This window comes from Scatophagus argus, chromosome 1 (genome assembly GCF_020382885.2).
Source record: "Scatophagus argus isolate fScaArg1 chromosome 1, fScaArg1.pri, whole genome shotgun sequence".
NCBI classification, from domain to species: Eukaryota; Metazoa; Chordata; class Actinopteri; family Scatophagidae; genus Scatophagus; species Scatophagus argus.
The window spans coordinates 23,295,294-23,317,414 of NC_058493.1; the positions used below are offsets into that span (position 1 = coordinate 23,295,294).

Here is a 22,121-nt window from a genome sequence, read left to right on the forward strand (position 1 = left end):
TGCACAAAACTTACACATGTACAACTTGGCCACTGAGCGGTTACACTGAGGAAGTTGGATGTGTTGAATTACAGTAGGCAGGTAGCTCATGGAAACTTCTTCAGTGCTAATGAACAAGAGGCTATCAGTGTGGTGTTAACGTTGCCCACCCGGATTTATCCTGCCAGTCCGACTACAATTTGTTTTTCATATGTAGAAGGCAGCAATCTGAGCAGATAACATTTACCAAACACATTTATGCTGTTTAGTTTGTTTCACACTGTGTCATGGTGTGGTGAATATTGCAACCTCTAGGGGACACTAGTGACTTTAGACTCCAGTGTCAACCTGTTAATGACAACAGTTATCACATTTTCATTAACTTAGAAAAGGTTACCATTGCTGAGTCCTGCTCTACTGAGAATGTTTTTTCTTCTTGTTCCTACAGTTGAATGTTTAAGCGTCACTATGCAGAGTTTGACACAAGATGGCCGTTTTCACATTTATCTGCTGAAAGTGGAAAGTTTCTCTGCTTGTTGAAATTTATAAAGGGGTTGAGCTACGAGTAGGATTCATGATATTGCAACTAGTTTGGAAGCCAATCCCGGTCCAGTATTCAACTTACACAAGTGTGATGTGGAAACTTGAAGCCTCCGATCACCTGTGAAGTAATTAAACAATTGAAATAATATCATCGTTCATGATTTTTCAATGACAAAGGTGATGACGAGTTTGGTGTGATTGATTTCAACAAGATAATATAATTTTTTTGTAGAAAAACTACACCAGAAACCCATTATCAGTCAAGTACTTTGATTATGCATGTCTTAAAACACGTCTGGAGGTCTTTAACTTGTATTTGGATGATGTGTGGGTAAGACACTGATAATGAGTGTGGTTTTGTGATAAAATGTCTTCATTTTGCAGCTCTGCCTGTCACTCTTTTAAGGTGTTGGAACTGATGCACTGCTCAGGGCTTCATCACTCCACAACAGGGTGAGTGGTCTGCAGTTTACTCACTGGACAACAGAGGTCACTAGAAGCTGCTCTTGCATGAAGTTGGCACATCCTTGCTATCAGTGCTAATATGTCACATTGAGTGCTGTGGACTGAAGTGCCCCCCCCCAAAAAAAAAAAATGCTGTAGTTGTGAAAGTCTTTCTTGAAGCCACCATTAACAAACAGCTTGTGTCTTATTTCTGCCCTATCTGATTCAGCAAACCTGCAAGCTCAGGCGTGCTTTATTTATGCTGGTGCATTTTATGCATGACATTTTTGCTGAGGGGAAAAAGTTTCTCTTCCCCGTCTTCCCCGTGTTTCCCCCATTGATTTTTGGCGCTGCTTTGATGTGAATCTGCGCCAGAAATGTCACTTAGATAAATCACTGTTAGTCCATGCTGGCATAGCTTGGCACTGGTAACAGAAGGGAGAATTCCACACGGATCAAATAAATACAGATGTGAAATAATTAGATGTATTCCCAAGGAACCTATTGTGGGCATGTTAAAGATGCTTGGGATTAACTGGCTTTCCCACTAGCAGCTTTTATCAATTTAAACAGTAGCAGGAACTAGGTGGGTCATAACCCATTTGGCTCTGGTTGAGTCACATGTCCAACATGCTGGTCTGGAAATTAGATGAAGATTAGGAGAAATGTCTGCAGTGCATGAAAACTTCAGTAGGAGTTGGCTGTTGTGATTAAGAACAACCTGGCCTCTCCTTTAACAGGCATTCACCACTTTATAAAATTAAGCAAATATTTATTGCAAGATAAAGATCTCGGTTCATGTAGAATTGCTGTACTGCTCTAACTGATTTTATATTATTCCTAGCCATGAGCTGGGGACAGTTCAATAGCAGCTTTTTGCATTGCAGATTTGGTGTTTGTAGGTGATGGCTATCACATAATTACTTTCCTTTTTATTCAACCTTGATTGAATCAATCTAAGAGCAAGTTCTTATTTAGAGTGTGATCCTGCATAGCAGAAGGAATTTTAATTAGTGAAACTGACAACGAAGGACAAAAAAACATAAAATAAATAATAAATATAATATAATAAAATACTGCAACGCATAGGCAAAGCAGACACTAATTCATATCCAGAAACAATGAAGTTGAAGTTAGTTTTATATCACACCTTTAATTTTAAAATCACACCTATCACACTTTATATCACATCTGACTGGTGGATTAAGCAAAAAACAATATGCTAATGGCCCTGTATGAATGGTGAAAATGCTGCTGCTTTGGTGCATTGTAATATTAGTATAGTAATATAATCAATATTACATAGAATATTTACAAGACTTCTAGGAAAATTGTAAATTGTTAGGTAACAATTTATGAGATTTTATGTAAAACACACTTTGATCTTCACCACAACTGAAAAACACACTGGAACAAAAATGCGGTGCTTTAAGTGCATTATCTTAGAACAAAAGGAGTGTACATTTGCTACATAATACGGCTATTAACATTAATGCCACCTCCTTGTGAAATTGAAACCCACTTTTTTGCTCTCGCAATTATAGGCCCCTTCAGGAGGGGACGTATTTATGCTCAGCAGTTAGCAATGCATTGATTTAATACGTTCCTAATCAGGACATACAGCTTCAGGGCCTAAAATGTTAATTTTTCCCGCTGCTTACAAAGTAGCCTTTGATTTTCTGTCACGGCAGTAATTACAGTGTTTTGCCACTAGATAGGGAGAGAGCTTTGTCTCGTCTAATTATGAGGTAATCATTGCTGTAGTGCCAGCATGTTCTTCTCACCTTTTTGTTAATGCTATTTGTATTTTATTTTACAGCTTCTGGCTGTTACCTTCCCTTCTAATTCACACTGTGACACTGTTAACACTGTGTGTGCGTGTGTGTGAGAGAGAGAGAGAGAGAGAGAGTGTATATTTGGAGTGTAGTAGCCTGGTGACTGTAATTGTTGTGGTATGGGTGCTGTTAATTACTGGAGTAAACGGTTGAATCACGGCCAGGGCCCTTTGTGGTTGCAGAGTGGCGGGCAAGAGCAGAGAGAGACAGAGGGCTGGAAAATTGTTTTTGCCATCTGGGGATCGGGGGAGAGAGAAGGGGAAGCAGAGAGGAGAAAGGGGGAACAACGGCAGGCAGAAAGGCCCAATTGGTGGCCAGAGCCTAAGGGTCTGGGGGTCCATATGGAAGGCAACATTTTGCCTTGCGCTTTATTGCACACCTTGCTGTTTTAATCAATGGCAAGCCTGTTCACAGAGCCTAAAGCAGCAATGGCTGTTTCTCATTGTCTCAGTGCTACTTCCACTTTTCCTGCTCCACTACACCCCAGCACTTCTTACCAAATCTCTGAAGAGCTGTGCAGCACTTTCAGGCCACTGTGGAAGCCGAGGAGGTGGATATGCTGCGGTGAAAATGTTTCCACTATGTGCGAGGTGTTTTGTAATGATGATTTGATACGCTTTCGGCTCCTGCCTGCGCCACTCTAATTTCCCAGCAAAGCAGGGATAAGAATGTAGACGCCTGCTGCTTTTGGAGTCGTTTCTTAAAATGGACGACACCATTCCATCTGAATTCCATTTGAGTGTTGAAAGTAATGGGATTAGGCTACAACACGCATGTTAACACCGAGACGCTGGGACGCGTGCTAATAACACCATAAAAGTGCCAGCCAGAGCCAGCAGTGGTCTGACTCCCACCCTGTTAGGAAGAAGAGCTGGTATTCACCCCCCTCAGAGGAGTGTTGAGGAGTGAGGCACAAGGCCCCGGCTATGTGAGAAGTTGAGTGTTTGATTTTTATCACAGAACTCTTGCTGGAACATCAATATTTCATTAAATTAGACCCATTTTGTTAAGAACACACATAATGAGTAAAGCTACCTGTTCCTGTTTGAAATGAAAGACCTGCTGTTTTAATTTGATCGCATGGGCAACATCGCAGATAAGTAGAAAAGCAATAAGACAGTGGAGTGCTATACCGTTTGTCTCTAACCGATGATACTGATGGTATATTTGCTGCTGTTGCTAAGTAGCTTTCTGAAGCAAGCAGACATAAAAGTGATTAAACCATCTGTCTTAATGTAACCAGATCGTGCAAACATTGTTGGTCAGCAACGAGGGTTAACTAACCGCCATTAGTTAAAAACTTACGCGCTGCTGTTTTGCTGTGGCACCACTACTTCATGCATCCCTCTGTTCTCAAAACCCTAACAAAATCCACAGCTGAGATTCAAAACATCATTTTGGCCCAAAACAAATGTGATCATTCCTAAAAATGCTGAATAGTGAGTACTGCATTCTGTGATTGGCTGGCTGCATCTAGATGACCTCACGGTGCAATAAACATGGACCTTCAACAGAAACAGGATTCTGCATTACGTGTACGTGATCCGACAGAGTGAGACAGTCGGCACCGTCTCGCCTCCACAAAAACTGACACTGTCGCTGTTGTTGTATTACAGCCTTTGCCATCACTTTGATTTGTGATTAAATTTAGCAAAGTGCTGCCGATAGCCGAATTGTCCAGCCACTCTCAATTACCGTCTAGGGAGGGTACCTGAGAAAGCTTAACACAGCAATTAACAACTTAATTAAGTGCCACAGCCATTGTGGCACTTCAGGAGCCACGCAACAAGGGGCGTATTGATTGCAGGGGATTGCCAGTTGGTCCCCAATTGATCTCCCAATTGATTGGCTTGGATAGGCATTCCTCAATGACTTAGCTGAGAAGGAGTTGGTATATGTGTGTATGCATGTGCATGCGTATGTGTGTGTGTTTTGTCTCAGAGGAAGTAGCCGTCACACCGCTGTTTGACACACTGATAATGACCTGCCAGACTGGCTGCATGGCCTCTCCCAATCACCCTGAAGAGTGACACACATGTCCTGTGTCAATCACTCACTCATTGCCTGTGTCTCTCTCACACACACACACACACACACAAACTGAGGCCCCATGGCTGTGCTTGAATTCTAAGTAACATCTGCAGTCTATTCATTCTAAATACACCTGACAGGGATGCAGTAATAAATACACACACACACACACACACACACACACACACACACACACACACACGCTCATAACAGAATACCAGTATTTGATGCACAGGTACAAACACTGAGAACAGACACGCAAATACACTTAATTGATTATATTAAGTCACAGTTTCTTCAGGCACAAAAGCTTTTGTAGCAAAAAAAAATTGGACACAGACAAACACCAGATACACACACACACACACACTCAGGAGAGCACATGGATACACCCACTTACACACACACACACACACATACACAGATTCAATGCTCCCCGGGGAGCAGTTAGGATGCAGGGCAGGGCTGGATGCAGGAGGGGAGTGAAGTGGTGGTAAGATGTCAACTAAACTGTCATTTCTTATTGTGTCAGTGAAGTAATTCCCTTTTAAGGGCTTGACCCTTCACCCTGGAGGAGGTAGTGCATTGGAGGATCCATGAGGTGATAACAAATGACTCAGCCCAGGGGGGGAGGGTGTTACATTGGAGTCACCCAGTTACACCACTTCACCAGGTAAAGGATGTGTCCAAATCAATGACAGCCTACATGCTGTTAGAGTCAATTGTGTATCTCGAGCCAGTATTCAAGTATTCCTAAAATCCAGAGATTATAAAATGCAAATCTAAATGTGTATTTGATTATTAAAGAATATTACATCAATTATATTTTGAATTCTCCAGATCTTACGAAACAACAGCCAACTCTCAATTTAGCTGCGTTGCACTCCCAGCTTTGGGTGTTCCCTGTCTCACCACCAGGGGGTAGTATCACATGGATGGACTCGAAGAGAGCTCACAGTGAAACATTCTGACTTCCTGGCACGGCACAGCTGTGATCAAGTGTTTTTGGCAAATACATTTACAACTTATGGAATGGTCATTCAATGTTGAGCTTCGAGTTGGTGTATTGACACTTAATTCTGAGGATTTTTGGCAAAAAATGATGGCCGTTTGTGTTTGTGTGTGTGGCGCCATGTCAGAGTGCTTGACAGGCTCAGCTCTCCAGGCGCCCGCCGTGGTTCTGAGGTGGTCAACTTATGACCTGTAATTACATTGCTACTTTACTGTCACATCTCACCGGAGCAGGTTGGTCTCGGACACTTCAATTTCCTCACTTCAATACCTCCTGCTCTCACATGCCCAACAAAATCATAATGATAGTCCAGGGAATGGACTGACTCAAATTTTACCACATGTGCTAGCAGATTTTGCCAATAAAAAGCCATTACAGGGAAAATAAAGAAAAAAAAAGAGGACAACAAAGTACCGTAAACAAAATTTTTATTCTTTAATCTGATATTATATAATTTGCATACTTAATAACGGGCCTGATTCTTCAAGGGAGGAGAGGATGCTGTAGTAATGAACACTAATGCATCCCCAAATAAGCTTGTAAATTTTCGGAACAGTTTCAATACGCAGGCATTTCAATACTTAAACATGGGAGGCTTGAGAAAACAGCAAGGCCAACAACAATGCCAGACACACACTCGTTGAAAATGGTTTGAATCAATTTGCATTCAAACTTGTCGCAAAATAGAGAAGAGCAAAAGATCCATCTATTGGGCCATCTTTGAAGGTTGGGTCCAGGTCGCATATGTTTGCCCTTGTATAGCTCTGTCACATTGTGGTGTAACGGAGCCTCAGCTGCAGGATTGCAGTTTTTAATGAAAAAGTGGGGGCCGCCACATCCAGGTAAGACCCCATGGAGGTTGTATTTCCAGGGCTTTGTTATTTCCCACAATGAGGCGGTGTGGACACACACTCAGGGGCACAGACAGACGCAGACACACACACACACACACACATTTAACCAGACAATAATACCTACAGTAGTGGCTGATAATACACACATATATTTTCCTGTAAAAAGCAAATGTTTGAAACATTTTTGCCAATGTGAAAGAATTTTGAACATTAGATATTAATTATCCCAAACCTTCCATCAAATAGAAGTTATTAAATATACACCAAATGCAATAATAATATAAAACAGACGGCGGGACAGTTTGGAGTCCTTTGTGGGTTTATACATGGTCCAAGGCCAGACATGTTCAGTCATATTAGCTGCGCATTGCAGTTGAAATGCCTCAGAATTTTTCTAATTTTCTCACCTGATTAATGCTTTTTCCCCCCCTCATTTGTAGCAAGTTATGTGTCAGCAGCAAATGAAGTTATGACATGACATCAGATTATCTTCATACTAGTCGTAATGGGGACTTTCAGGGCAAAACGATAAACGGTAGAAAGTTATTATCATTATTTTTTTCTGATATTCAAATTGGTTTGTATTTAACATGACTGATTGATCTCTATGATGCACAATAATTTATAGCTGAGGATAACTAAGCCCTTATACTGTTTGTTCATCATCAGCATCAAGTGGGCACCTTGGATGGATGAAGAGACAGAATAAATCCGCACTGCTGCACTGCACCACATGCCTCGCTCCTGACAGACGCTCACTGTTAGCCAACAACACGTCGTCCACTAATTTTCAACCGCACAGTCAGTCTCAGAACAGGACAGCTAACCATCCCGGGTTGAAATTGTTTGCTCAGCAGTTCAGAAACTGTGCTGTGCCACTCAGAGACACCGACAGGACAACTGACCCTGGCAGGTTGAAATGACCTTCTCAGGAATTACTGGCAAGTTTAACACTTGTGTATTGTCTGTGCGGCATTTTAGAATGAATGAAGTTTACATCTGAAGTCTTGTCTCCAACCAGCTATTTTTTCATAAGGCTACATGGGTCAGGAAGTCACTAAGATTGTGACACAACATGTCCATCAAAGACCTGTCAGATTTCCCCTGTGAGCCTTTGGAAGGGCTGGAATCCTTTGCTGGGAATCACGGGACTAAACAAATGGTATATAAAGTAGTTAAATCAGCTCCACCTCAAGCAGCTAACATGCTTCTTATGACTTGCTGCATCAGTGTTTGCAATGTCTAACAATGTCATAACAGCCATTCTTTTACTACTTTTACTACTGAATACAGAACATTTTTACTTGTAATTAGGTATTTATTTAGTTTTTTTTTTTTTAGATTGCTGAATTGGTGCTTTTACCTAAGTAAACGATTTTAAAATATCTTTCACCACTGCACAAAAATGGGTGACCGACACGTACAGCTCCAAAGAGTCCACTCAGAAGTTCAGAAACCACCACCTGCCACAAATCATTCAAACTGTTTTTAAAAACAATCATTTACACTGAGATCATTTTGCCCCAAAAAAATCTCATCCTTCCATAGCAAATCTTAGTGTTCAGTGAACAGACAAGATGTTGTTGGCATCTCCACCTTGGCAATAAAAAGATAAAATCATATTTTTCTTGTTTCTTTTGATCACAAGTTTCATCTGTATTATATTATATGTTGTATCGTAATTTTAACTGGTCCTATTGGCTATTAGTATCTGCTGATGATACGTTCAACAATGCTTATATTCAATGAACAGTCTGTCCCTGCTGCAGTTGCTTCGGTCCTGTAATCAAAGTCGTTTGCACACATTTTTGTTCCTGCAAAAATGATAAAGAATCTGTATTTTGAAGTCTGTCTGGATAAGGGTATTATTTCACGCTGATAGTGCAGCTTAAATACACTATGTTCTGCATGTGCTGCAGATCATATTGGAACCATAAAAATGCCGTACAGCCACTGGTGGTTATTGTGAGCAGGAGGTGAGATAACCGGTAGAAGAATAAAGATTCAAGTGTGCTGGCAGTCGGGAAAATCTCATCTGACACGACGGGCCAACACGCCCCGACTGCTCTGCAACTTTCCGCTGACTCACCTCAGTATCAGGTATGTCATCAGCAGTAAATTAGACCAAACAAATGTAGGTGCTCGTGGCCAACTTAATTAACCACAACCTGTGGTGTAATAATAACACAGTAATATGACATTTTATTGATTGATTGTTTTCCCTCCAGGGAGGTCAGAGGTCACGTAAGTGACAGCACAGTTTCCTTTCTCACTGAAGGAAATGTGTTTTTCAAGAATGAGAGATGCGGAAATTAAGCAAATATAAAAGGAAACAGAGATTGTCTGGGGTTAGGGAAATTAATTAATTGAAATAGATTACTTATGATATTAGCATTAGGCACACTTTAAGTAATGTGGTAATTTGTCATATTATTCAATAAATAACTTGATAACTGTTTATTGTTAAATGTGCGACTGGGACTATGTGACTTGTAAAGGACACTTATATCATGACTCTTTCTAAAAGTATTTGATTATTGAGCATTTTTGCATGATAATATAGAACAGGCACTCAGTCATGTGTTATTCTTCCATAATACAGAATTTCTTTGATCTATTAAACAGGATTTCTGAAGCTAATTAATCATTAAATAAATCCACTGTGCTTTTGTGGGTACAAGTACAATGTCTCTAGACTATATTCAACCATTTGGTCATTCAGCATCATAATGAACTCTTACAGTTGTTTTAATTTTAGTAATTATTTAATACAGCATTGTAATCTGAAACTGCAACTTAAAATATTTTCTGAAAAGCCTCATTTAAAGACACTGATTCACAGAAAATAAAGGCACAAAAAGAAAGTATTTAATGTCATTACCGAATGATTAATTTCTTTCTTTTATTCATTATATTATTCCCTTTCTTTATTACTTTCACTGTTCATGTCGGGCTTTATATGACATGCGAGCACCGACCATGATGAGTTCTTTCACACACCAAAGGTCAGCGGCATCACTTACAGAAAGAGAAGGACCCCCCCAAACACTCACTCAAGTCACTTACCTCATTCCCTATCAATTATTGACATGCAGTTGTCAGTTGACAAGCCAGCCAGACTTTCCGCTGATCTATTTGATGAATATTTCAGCTGACAAACAGGCCACCTGACACTCTGCACCAAAGCAATGTGTGTTTAGAGAGAGGTCGCTCGTCTTGGCCTCGGTCATGCACATATGCATGCGCATGTATATACAGTTACAGCGTTGTTGTTACTATTCTGTTCTAAATATTTTACTTACTGTTTATTTACGTTGATTTTCCTCTGAACTGTGTGTTTGACCACAACCAGCTGGAAATACTTGTTGTGGAAGGTAATACATGTGTTTTTAACTCAACTGCATTTATCTGGCAGCTGCAGCTTGGGTACCATTTACTTTGTGGGTTGAAATTGTACATACAGCCCAATGATTATAAAACAATCTACAGTTAAATAAAGCCACCCAACGGTTGGAGTTAAACTTAGCTCAACTTCAGTCTTAAAATCAGTTAATGATATAATAACATATAATAAAATAAATATAATAATTATATAATATATATAATAACAAAGGCTTTTAAACATTCTGAATAATGTGCCAAAACCTTTAAAGGTACTTCTTTATGTAATTTAGAATACAAAGGGGAGAAACGAGAAGGTTCATTAACTTGCTCTGTGGTCTCAACTTTCCCTGTCATTTATCTTCACATCATCCAAAAGTTGGTCTGTTTGCTCAAAAAATAAAATGTCTCTACAAAGCAGTTTAGATCCACAGGGGTTTGCTTTGTAAAAAAAAATGTTGCATCATGGGAATTATTGGTACAGTTGAAAGCTACAATTGGAACAATTTTAACAGTCAGATTCCTGGCCTGAAATGCATATTCATGTCAAAAAATGTTACACAAACAGGAAATACTTAAGGCAAAGTGAAATATTGTATACCTTTACACAAGCATTTTTGTTTTCACCCTTCACATTTGAAAACAGCACCATGTAGTCACATCTTGCATTCAGTAAAGTCACTTGACCACAGCATGAAAGAAGAGCCAAAAGAGCTCTGGTGAACTGGTGCTGTGTTATTCATGTCTGGCTCAGTCTCTACGGAGAAGACACACCCCATAAATTTTTCTATGGCCCCTATGAGCAGGTCAGGAAGGCACCAATATTTCCTCTTTATTAGAAACAACAGAAACAACATGCAGCCATAAAGGGGACCTCAGAGGTGAATCTGAAACACGGGTTAAAGGCAGGGAAAACGTGCCGCTGTGAGAGCTGAGAAGTAGTCACACAGTCCATTTCTTCCAGCGTGTCTGTGCGTTTCCTCATAACTCTCACGCCAGTCACTCACAAACTCTCCATGCTTCATCACAGGTCAACTTGGAGATGAACTTTAAAGGAAGATGTAACAAATGATTGCAGCCTCTCAGGCAATTCATATCTGCTGAAGAGCCATAACCCTCTACATATCCTGACCTCAATTTGGAGTCTCTGTGTTGAAGGCCCATCTGAGTGGAGATGGTATCGATCTGAGCAGGGACTCTGGCAGTGTCAATAAACAACAGGCTTCAGCCTTCAAGGCTGAAGAGACACATCTCTATTTCAGCTGGAGGGTTCGCCTCTGGATACCTGACGTGGGGCGTGTCCCTGGACAGACGGTGGGACATGTTTTTCTTGCTGAACTCACAGCATGTATAACCACTTTTTGAGACTAAAGTCAGTGACATCTTCTCTACAGTCAGTTCTGTCAAGGTAAATGACAAGCACAAGCTCAGGCATTTTTACTTTGAATAATTACCATTAATGTTAAGGTGCATTGTAAATAGAAAGCTACCAAGGAGAAGTCAATATCTGCGAGAACGATCAATGCGTAACCAGCAGACAAATAGTATTTCAAGATCTTCTATATCAGCATTGCAGTGAAGAAAGACAGTGCTGACTTTGGCTCCTCAATCAATAAACACAACAATCCAGCCAATACTTTTGACACAGAGTAATGAAATAATAATCAGAGGAGGAGAAAGAAGAGGAAGAAGAAACAAACACAGGCTGCATTTTGGACACTTAGTTACACACGAAAACAGATGTAGATCAAAAATAAAACTATAATAAATGTAATAAATAATGAGCAACCTTGTTGGACAGTTTTGCTGCTGTCTTGTTTACCTGATTTTCCCTCTTTGCTGAGAAAGTTAAATAAGTGTGCCTCATATATTTAGAGTCAAACTGAGCTCACTTTGTGCTAAGCAGCTTGTCAATAGCAGGAAAAGAAGCACAGGGCAAAGGAGGAGGTCTGATAAAATGGGTTTTAATTACCAGACAGTGAATACTGGCCTTCCTTTTCCACTTTCTCCTCTAAGCTAAGTCAGGAGTTTGATTTCTGATAATGTGGATTGCTGACTGGGCTTCATCCTAGTTGCCCCTAAAGCAGAAGGACCAAACGTCAAGTCCTGGGAGAGTTTGTTTGACAAAGTGCCATATAGATCCTCTGCTTTTCATCAGTGGGCAGTGCTGGTGGAGGCATTAATCAGAACACTTAATAGCCCGGCTTTGTTTTTCCATTTAGCCTCTTGTAACAATTAGGCAAAGTAATAATTTGAGGCATTACATGGAAATCAATGGGTCTTTAACCCTGCTGTTGGAACAGATTATATGAACATAGATGGAGTTCTATGGGATGAACTTCTAACCTCTGTGTGTGTACAGTAATGTGTGTGTGAGATAGTTGGCAGCTGGATGACAACAACTGATAAAAAAAAGTTCAGCCTCAGGCCAACCAGAGGTTGAGACTTTTTTTTTTTTTAAACAGCCAGTGAAACCCAACCTACTGCAGTAGGTGGCACAGCACGTGTCTTACTGATGCTGTTTTCAAGTGTCACATGTCCAGCTAGATCTGAGCCACGGGGAAATGGACCAAGCTTTAACAAGTTCTTATTATTACCTGTTACACTTGGGTATGAGCTCTGCGAACAGAGTATACAGTAACACAGAAAGAGACTTAATTTTGTCCAGAGATCAATGTCCTGTTCTTGGAACTGCAATCAGAGCTCTTTAGGGAGCAGGCAGAGAAACTGATGCAGCTTGTCAATCATAAGGCCGTAATCAGCAATGGTTTTAAGTGCTCCTTTGTTTTACTTCAATTATAAACTAATGACTCATGCTGAGTGAAAACCTTTAAATACTATTCCTGTGTTAATGCAAAGTGAAACTGGCAAAAATCTCTTTGTTACTTGAAAAACTACAGTGAGTCCAGCTGTGCAATTCTGTGAAAGTGAGGACCATTCATATAATATGCAAATATTCATTGCTCACTCATGGACCATCAATATTTGCATATTGTATGAATACGTGAATATTGATGGTCCATGAGTATGTTCGCACATTCATACAATATGCAAATGTTGATGGAACATGAGTGATTGAAGGTCAGTTCTCTAAAGATTATTTACCCTTTGGATACTCATCATTTTAGTACAAGAAAACTATGTGCTCAAAATTGTACTCTCTTATCAAACTTGATACAAACGAGTTAAAAATGTGTTTCAACATGTTATGTAAAAATGTGTCAGTGATCTTTTTGTAAGATCAAGTGGCCTACAGCCTACATTAACTGCATGCATGTTAAAATATTTTTGTGCAAAGGCAGTAAATACAATATTCGTAGTACTTTGTGAATGTCAGGCCACATACTTGACACAGTAAAAGCAATGTTTTGAGTGGCTATAGTGATGGGGATCTTTTATTTTGAAATGCCCTGAGGATGTTGATTCGGAAGGAGCAATTGTGGCTTCCTTAAAACTAGCTATATGGCTGTATATCTCCGTTAACTCAGTGTAAAACTGCCCTAGGCAGCAGGCGAATATACAGTTACAGTTCAAGCTTAACCTTTCATGAAGTTATGACGTGACTTCGGTGTCGGCAGTGACTGTTAACGTTTTTAAATAACCGCGACACTTCACACAAGTGTCTGGACTGAGCAGGATGCTAGCGTGTGTCGTTAGCAAACCACTGCAGGAAATTAGCTTGTTAGCTTAGACAGGCAGCCAAGTGTTACTATGAAGCTTCACTTTTCCTCTTTGTCCTCATACTCGATTTAAATAACCTCTGCGCCATGAACACCGAGGCAATAGTAATCCGTATAAAAACGCCGTCAGGGGACATGGACTCGTCCGTCGACTGTCCATCTCTTCTGAATTTCAATGACTTACTGGTGAGTCTTCAGAATGCTAAAGAGCTAGCTGGCTAACTGTCACTCTTAATTCCGCTAGATGTAAGCTGTTTTCAGCAGTTTAAAAACAGCTGTACGGTGAAACGACATAGTTTGATTTTGTCAGTTTCCGTTTCTGGCTTAACTTGTCTGAACAGTAAAATTTTCTTACACTACGACCCACCCAACATTTGTTAATCTACTTAGTCCATTTGTGTCTGCGACAGAAATTTTGAATTTCATTTGATGGGAGAGTTCTCTAAAACTCTTAAAAACTACAAAGAACTGCTTTTAGCCATACAGCAGGAGAAATCATTTGGAGGAACCCAATCAAGTATTTCATATCATTGAACTCGTAAAAAGTCTAATATCGGGGAAGACACCTAATAAACAGAATTTCAGTGTTTCTCCTCATTTTATGAAAATCCTTACTTTGTTCTTTCTTCAAGATGATGCATCAATCAGAACAAACGTTGTGGTAGTTTTCCTTATTATACTAAATGTAGTTTGGGGGCACAAATAGGTTAAGTCTGACTATCTTTCTTTATTGTGATAAACTGTCTGCATCAGTCTTTATCATTGTCCTTGTTAAAATTTCTCAGTCACTGAGTCACTCTGCCAAACATTTCAGGTTGCAATCAGAGATGTCATGCCTGAAGCCACTGTCACAGCCTTTGAATGTGAGTTTCTCTTTAACACTTCAACTTGGAGAACTGCAGCTACTTTTTCGACTGCTAACCTTCTCAGATTTCACAGTATAGTGATCCTCCTCGGTTACCTTAATTGTGTTTAACATCGGTAAAAATATTTTTAACAATGAAACATTATTATATATATCGTTTACTAACTTGATATCAGTACTTTAAATAGTGTTCCAGCTACTGTGTGGGACCCCTTTAATGATTATTCCCCTAAGTTTTGTGCTTAATTAAGGTATTTTGTATTGTGGTATATGTGGAGAGGACATGTGTAAAATACTCATTGCATATCATTGCAGTTACTGGCAAAAGTGTGTATTCAGAGGGCTGCATCAGTGTTTTTGTTTTCAGTTCACCTATGGTATTTGTATGGAAATATTAGTTGATGTAATGCTTCTGTCTGTTTAATTTTGTGTTCAAGTTGCTGTAACTGTTGGCTAATCTTATCTCTGTACTCTAAATAAGTCATGTTCTTTCTGAACAATGTGTTTTGCTTTTTATGTTTTATAAATTCGTGAAAAAGTCCAAAGTTTAAGATGCTTTTGTGTTTTTCAGATGAGGATGAGGTGGGGGATAGAATCACTGTGAGAAGTGACGAAGAACTCAAAGCTATGTTGTCATATGTGAGTATATAAATGAATAATCATCATGTAACAAAGTTATACCAGAAAATGCATTTTCTTTTCCCTGTTTATCTCTGTTTTCTTTGGGGGCTGTTTCTTTTCCTTCTGTAAATACAGTATCCACTGCATGTCTTAACATCCTGAAAGAGAGACATCCCTCCTCTCTTATTCTAGGGTTATTCACATATTTTTTGTTCAATGTCTTCCTGTGCAGCTTTTCCACGCTGCAGGCCTGAGAATATAGGGTTGTTGTATGTTGAAGATTATAAAGACTTCAGAGGCAACTTTGTGATTTTGAGGCATACGGATAAAAGAGCTCAGCTACACAGACTAAAGACAACATTGTTTTAAATGTCCTATATTTTTATTGCTTTGTGCAGCACAATGAAAGACCCACTCACCTCCCTTTTCATTGTTCTAAATGTCAGATCTATCACATGCTGTAGAAGTTAAACAGTTAAGGAAAAGCTTGCACTGATGTAGCGAAGGAGGCACCTCTGGCCTAAATCTGAAAAGAAAGAGGTACATGCTGATGGCAAGATAGGACTGACAAATTTGGACTTCTTGCTGCTACCACTAGACTGACATTATATTTGTTTGAAATTCAACAACCTGTTAAGAATTTTGAAAGCATATAACCCCATCCAGTTGTATTTCACTCATGGTAAAATCACCATCTTATTGGTCGTTTTCAGGCACACACACACACACACATGCACGCACAAGCATACACTCTTCCACTACCCGTTCAGCTCCCCCACTTAGTGCAGTACATCTTTATATTCCACCATACTTACTGTTCACGCCACGGACAGTAAGAGTAATGGTGTGCGATGGGTTTCTCTACGAGGTACACTGAAAGCTATATGAACTGTCAGTTTTTATTATTTATTATTCAGTACTTAAAGTTTTGCCTCATTAAAGAGCTGGCCCCCTGGGCTGCAGAATTGTTCAAAATCTACTTTCATCTGTGGATGTCTTTTACCCCCCATCAGCTCACAATGATGCTGCTGGAGCCACAGGCATAATTTACACTCCTTGTTTTTTGTCCATTTTTATCATGCATTCACTTGTGGTTGCTTTTTAATCATTAAGTAGCATAGGGTAGCAGGGTGATTAAGCAAAAAGAGACAGCTGTTGTGAAAATAAGTGATGCGAAACAGGGATGGAAAAAGTGTTGACCTCAGCCGGCTTTTTCAAGTCCAGCTGAAAATTCTTTTCGATTTTTACCCTGCTGTGCTGTGTGTTCTGTTGTTGAATGGGAGTAACTTATCGCGGTATTGATGCCCCATTAAGGTTTCAAGATTAAGATTAAGATTAAGATTTCCTGTCCTTGGTTTTTCATTTATGGAACACTTGTGTGTTGCATGCTAGACTTGAATGTTCGTATTTTTTTAACAACATAATGTGCAAGTAAAGTTACGCAGCTACAAGAGATTATGATGGTGCAGTGTTGTTGTTGTTGCACTCTTTCAGGAAATGTAAGAATGCATAATTTATGATGCTTTTGATGCAATAATTTGATAAATGATCATGCACCTTTTTTAAATAGGAGAGTAGCAATACTATAATAACTAAAAGCTACAGTTGGAGCCATCAGTGTTCCTGATAGCAAGTTAATTTAGTCAAATATTATCACAATTTATCGTATTAATCACTGCCTGTATATTATATTTGTTTGTTAGACCGAACAAGCTACAGTAAAGAATGATTCTTCAGTTTGTATAACGGTAGCTTATTGTCCCAACCCTTTATTCAGATGATGTGATATGTGTCTTGACAGCATATTAATTCGTGACCCCGACCTGCATCTCACTTTATGCAGCACAAATATTTAGTATCCACAACACTGCGCTGCTTCGTCCACAAATTTAAAAAGCCATTTGCACAATGAATTTTTGACCAACAAATCCAAGAGCCCCGTAATGGCTTTCTGCTCCTCGTGGGACAGCCAAGTGTATAAAGAAAAGCTGCTGATCGTCTGGAAAATACTGGGCCCACTAAAATATAATTTACACCAGCTGAGTTCTTTAAATGTCTTATGCAACGGTTATGCATTTCAGCAGTCATTTGCATTTGTATCCAGAGGATTTTTTCCCTTGTTGTGGGTGTTTGCTGTGTTTGCCATTTGGCCTCCATAGAGACCCCAGTGGATTTTTGCCTCAGTGTTGTTAATTCCAGGCGAGGAGACAGCCATTATGTGAAATTAATAGGAATTAAGGGAACCCAACATGTTAGGTGAAAGGTGGAAGGACTCATCAAGGCCTCACATGGTTCCCTCTTGTGTGCATGTGTTCCTGCGTGTTTGGATCTCTGTGATGGTAAATGTAATGCCAGACTTTTAAGTATGCTTTCACAATACAGTGTTTTTTCTTATTCAAGATCTTTACTTCGACATCGCCTGGTGAAAAATTCATGCTCCTTGTTGCTGAGCAAAATTAATGCTCAAATTCAGCACTTAATTAACATCAGTCTGCAGAGGGCATTTATTGTGAAAAGTACCCCCCCAATCTGAGAACATTGATTGCTGCATGCTCCTGTGAGGCCCACTAGTCTTCCAGGCATCTCTAATCATTGTTCGACACCTTGAAAGACAGAAGTCCCTGTTCAAAGTTAAAGACTCGCCGGTGTCAGGTGCTAAAAAAAAAACATGTGACCTCATCCGTTTCTCGCTCAGCTCCCCCTGGAGGTAGTAGCTCTAATTCCACCATTCTTACTCCAATTTCCCCTTAGTCTGCTAATGATGATGAGACCCTTTCTCTGCTCTCGCTCTCCCACCTGTCCCTTAAGGCTGAGCGATGGTATTTGGGATCGGACACTGTTTAGTTATTGGCCAACAATGGAGAATGTCTTTTAATAACACACCTACTACAGATTAGGTGGTAATTGCAGCCTTAATCAATAAGCTAGCTGAGCGGAAAATTAAAGGTATGTGAAGCCCGACCCCCCCACACACACGCGCACACACACCCTAAACACACGCATGTTTTTTTTGGTATTAGGCCCATTGTTCAGATGTGGCCTAGTGAAAATGCTGCAGGGCGAAAGCAGAGGGCTAGGAGCGAGGAGGGACCTGACAGTGATAAATAGGCCTTTTAATAACAGCTGTGCCACTTGGGTAGCCATTCTGATCCATTCCCATCCAACCCCCCCCCCCCCCCAAACACACACACACACACTCTCACACATTCACAATGAGAGTGCAAATTTACATATTGCTGTGATGACTTGGTAGTTCATACCGGATTGTAAATGAAACACGATGAAAACATGTATGTGTGGCCTGCATAAAGACATACGTCTTCTTAAGTGTCTAACTGTGTCTGTGACAAGGTCTTGCTGTTAATTTTTGTTGGTGTGAAGGAGAGGACATAAACAAATCATGCATACGCACACAGACAATCTCACACAAACGCACACATGCTCACAGTTTAACAGATGGTTTGGTTAACTGAAACATCAATTATTGCATTGCCTTGGCAAGCGTCTGAGAGGCTGCGTAGTGTGTGTGCACGTGTTAGTCCTGTAGGATATGAGTGTTTGGTGAGCTGTTGACCTGGAGGAGAAAAGGGTTAATGCTACACTCCCTCAGAACAAGCCCATAGGGCATTGGTCCTCATCGGCAACAGATTTCAGCACAGCATGCTCGTGTTTTTGGGAACATGGCAGACTAATTCTGACGTCACTTAAACAAACATTTTTGTGTGGGTAATATTCTAAAAATTTTCAGTTCAGTGCCGAATCAGATTGCGGATTTACCTTTTCTTCAGCTGTTTTATGTTGTTAAATTTGAATTTGGTTTTTATTCTGTTAACATAAAACAGATTTTTGGTTTATGAAACAGCTTTGATGGCCTTCTTAAGTATATTTAAGTTTCAGCAGGTGCAATAGTCACTTCAAGCCACCATCACTTACAATTTATTTGTGACTTTTTCCTTTCTTTTTTAGTACTGTAACACAATGAACGAACAACGCATGAATGGACTGCTGCCGGACCCTCTGCAGATTTTTCCACGAGGTACAGGGTGACGTGTTACAGTTTATCACAGATTTATAACACTAGAAGGCTCAATACATCTTCATAATTAATGTGATGACAACAGCTAATCACAAGCAAAATTTAAATGTCTAAAAATATTCACACAATTTTCAGATGAAATTTGGATAAACCAATTGTGCTGTGGTCAAACAATAAGAAAACCAGAGCATTTGGTGGCCAGACGTAACAATGTAGTCTCAATATTACAATATTAGAATTCAGTGGCTCATTCTGTTAATCTGTTGACAGTCATTTATAAATCTGATTTTCTTTTGCTCCAAGGACATCCAAACTGCAAGCTAAGCCTTGCCCATATCTCTGATTTTGCGTTGTTTCTTTCTGAACTGGTTTTCACTATGAATGCTTTTTCAATGCATGCCTTTTTTTGTGTCTTCATATAGTTTTCTCACCACTCAAAGTCATACATAATCGCTAACAGGCCCCAAGGGCAAAGTGACGAAACATTTCTTTGTCGCTCGCTTTCATCCTTTTACTCTGTATCTGCCTCGCTCTGTCTGTCTCGCTCTCTTTTCTCTAACTCTGTGATTCTGTTTTTTCTTCCTACACGCCACCAGCTGTCTCAAGAGCCCAGCATCTCAATCACTCTCTTGTCTACAACTAATTTCAGAATAACCCTCATTTCATTTCATCTTTTTTTTTCTTTGTAAAGAACCGATTCCTTTTCAGCACATTTGTAAATGGCCCAGTGATGTGTTCTACAATCTAGTCAATTACTGTTTCAGCCGGCAAGACTCCAGGGATCCGGAACATACATGGCCTGAAGGTACCTTTCTCAATAATTGTTTCAGCTGCTTTACACAGAGAACGAGGGGAGGGGTGGGAGGGAAGTTGAGGCAAATGGATTGGTAACGCTGTGTTCCACTTATTGAAATGTCAATTGAAGTCAGGGCTCTCCTTTCCTTTCACTCATTTTCTTGCTCTCTTCGTCTATGTTTATGTATGGAGACGTCTGGCTGTGGCTGTTGCAGGACTCTTTTATTCCAATCTCCCTGTGCTCTTGTTTCATATACTGCAGTAGTTGCTGAAACCTGGATCCCATTCTTGAGCATTATGATCCACTCATTCCATATGATAGGCAGAACATCAGCGTTGGTTAGAACAAAAACCAAGTCAATAAGAAGTCAGTTGTTCAACCATGAAATTGTTATTACAAACCCCCCTCTGCCATATACGAGTGGCCTTCCACAGACCCTCCTATTTTATGTTAGGCATATGTTGCTATTGAAACTCATTGCTAATTACCATGGGTTAAATGACTTGACACTTACTCCATCTCTCCAGATGATCCATATTATAACCATATCCATTTCAGTAATAAAATTACCCCCTCCCCATTCCTCCAAATACTAAAACTGCTTTATTGAATGTATCCTCTGAGGAGCTTTAGTAACGACTACTGAACCATGCCAGTTTTTTAAGGTCAAGGCTCTCTTTGTGAAGATGATATTCTTCGGAAACCTTTGGTAATCTTTTTCCTATTTTCTCCAGTTTTCATGTAAAGTAATTGGCTGAAGGGAGTCCTGCGCACTCTTTAAATTAGGTCTTCCTGGGCACTAATTAAAGAGAGAATCCCTGTGCTTTCGTGGACCCAACACACTGGCCTTTTGACCTCAATTAAATGAGTTATATTTAGTATCCTCTTCACAGGGTGTTGTCTCTTCTTTTGTGTATTGTATCTAGGTTGAGCGCAACGGTCTTGGGAGTAAACATAGATGCAGATGAATAGATGTAAAGAATAATATCCCTAGTGAGGCATGTTTTTACTGTCATCCAGCCTTTGCCCAAATCTGTTTCATCTGTCTCATTTCCTCTATTGTAAAGCCATATTAGTTTCATGCAAATACATTTTTGGCTCCCCTCCCCTCTCCTCTTCTTTCCTCCCTTTTTCCTTCTGCTGTCTGTCATCCTTTACCCTCCTCTACATGGATACTTCTTTCTTTCCTCTTTGCCTGCCTCCCTTCTCTCCCACGAAAGCCAATTAACCTTCAGGCTGAACTGAGAGCTTGTGTTTTGTACTTGTTCATTAGGGGGTCTGGCCATATGTCTGTCTGTCTGCCTGTCTTTTGGCCTTGACCACTAAGTGTGTGTCTGTGTGTGCATGTGAGTGTGTGCGTCCTTTCACATTTATGTGTATGCGTTTGCACACCCTCAGGTTAATACAAGACCTAACCCAACAAATGACTGCACTCATGCTGTCCCCGACTCCATGGCCAACAACAGGTGAGTTTGCTGCTGCATGAGGAGTTCACCACCTGCAATAAACTACAGTTGTATGGTTAATTAATGAGCACAGTGATGTCTGTGATACTTGCGTCAGTGCAACTGTGCTGTGTTCTCTCCTCCAGCTTAAAAAAATCTTCTGCCGAGCTGAAGAGGATCCTGACAAATGGGCAGGTGAGTCTGTGCTTTGGGTTTAAGTAGAATTCAGCTGCTGGCATCTCATTGGTCTTGTTCTCACCCATAGAGTCCTGACTGACTAGAGCGCATTCTCACTAGTGGTTGGTTCCTTTGTTGATTGTCTGTGATGCCAGTTGAGTGCGTGTTATGCAAAGTGTGTGTTCGGTTACTGCCTTTTCTCTGTGCTGTGCTGGGAGCAGAGAGTCTGTGGGTTCCTGAGAGCACGACTGCTGCAGTCATGTTTCTCTCTGTGGAATACACACACACACACACACACACTCTCTCTCTCATTCACACGCACACAGAGTATGTCAGGAAGACAATTAAGCCAGTGTACTCTCAGGTTTCTGCTGTAACACCTTGAACTAATAAAGCTGTTCGCTCCCTTCTCCTCCGTTCTC

The 22,121-nt window shown here is 40.2% G+C and overlaps 1 protein-coding gene and 1 long non-coding RNA gene across 2 annotated transcripts in view; both read left to right on the top strand.

Annotated features, from left to right (window-relative positions):
• Positions 1-906: 906 nt before the first annotated feature.
• Positions 907-11,856, top strand: LOC124061523. Its single transcript, XR_006843769.1, has 3 exons — positions 907-975; positions 8,618-8,798; positions 11,110-11,856. It is a non-coding gene; the product is annotated as an uncharacterized LOC124061523 (long non-coding RNA).
• A 1,659-nt stretch (positions 11,857-13,515) lies between these two features.
• Positions 13,516-22,121, top strand: part of map2k5 (mitogen-activated protein kinase kinase 5) — a 46,940-nt gene continuing 38,334 nt past the window's right edge. Inside the window, exons 1-7 of the mRNA XM_046393258.1 lie at positions 13,516-13,945; positions 14,574-14,622; positions 15,196-15,263; positions 19,212-19,281; positions 20,046-20,086; positions 21,476-21,543; positions 21,669-21,717. Of these exons, the coding sequence (XP_046249214.1) occupies positions 13,847-13,945; positions 14,574-14,622; positions 15,196-15,263; positions 19,212-19,281; positions 20,046-20,086; positions 21,476-21,543; positions 21,669-21,717 (444 nt within the window). The 5' untranslated portion in view covers positions 13,516-13,846. The remainder of the gene's footprint in view (positions 13,946-14,573; positions 14,623-15,195; positions 15,264-19,211; positions 19,282-20,045; positions 20,087-21,475; positions 21,544-21,668; positions 21,718-22,121) is intronic.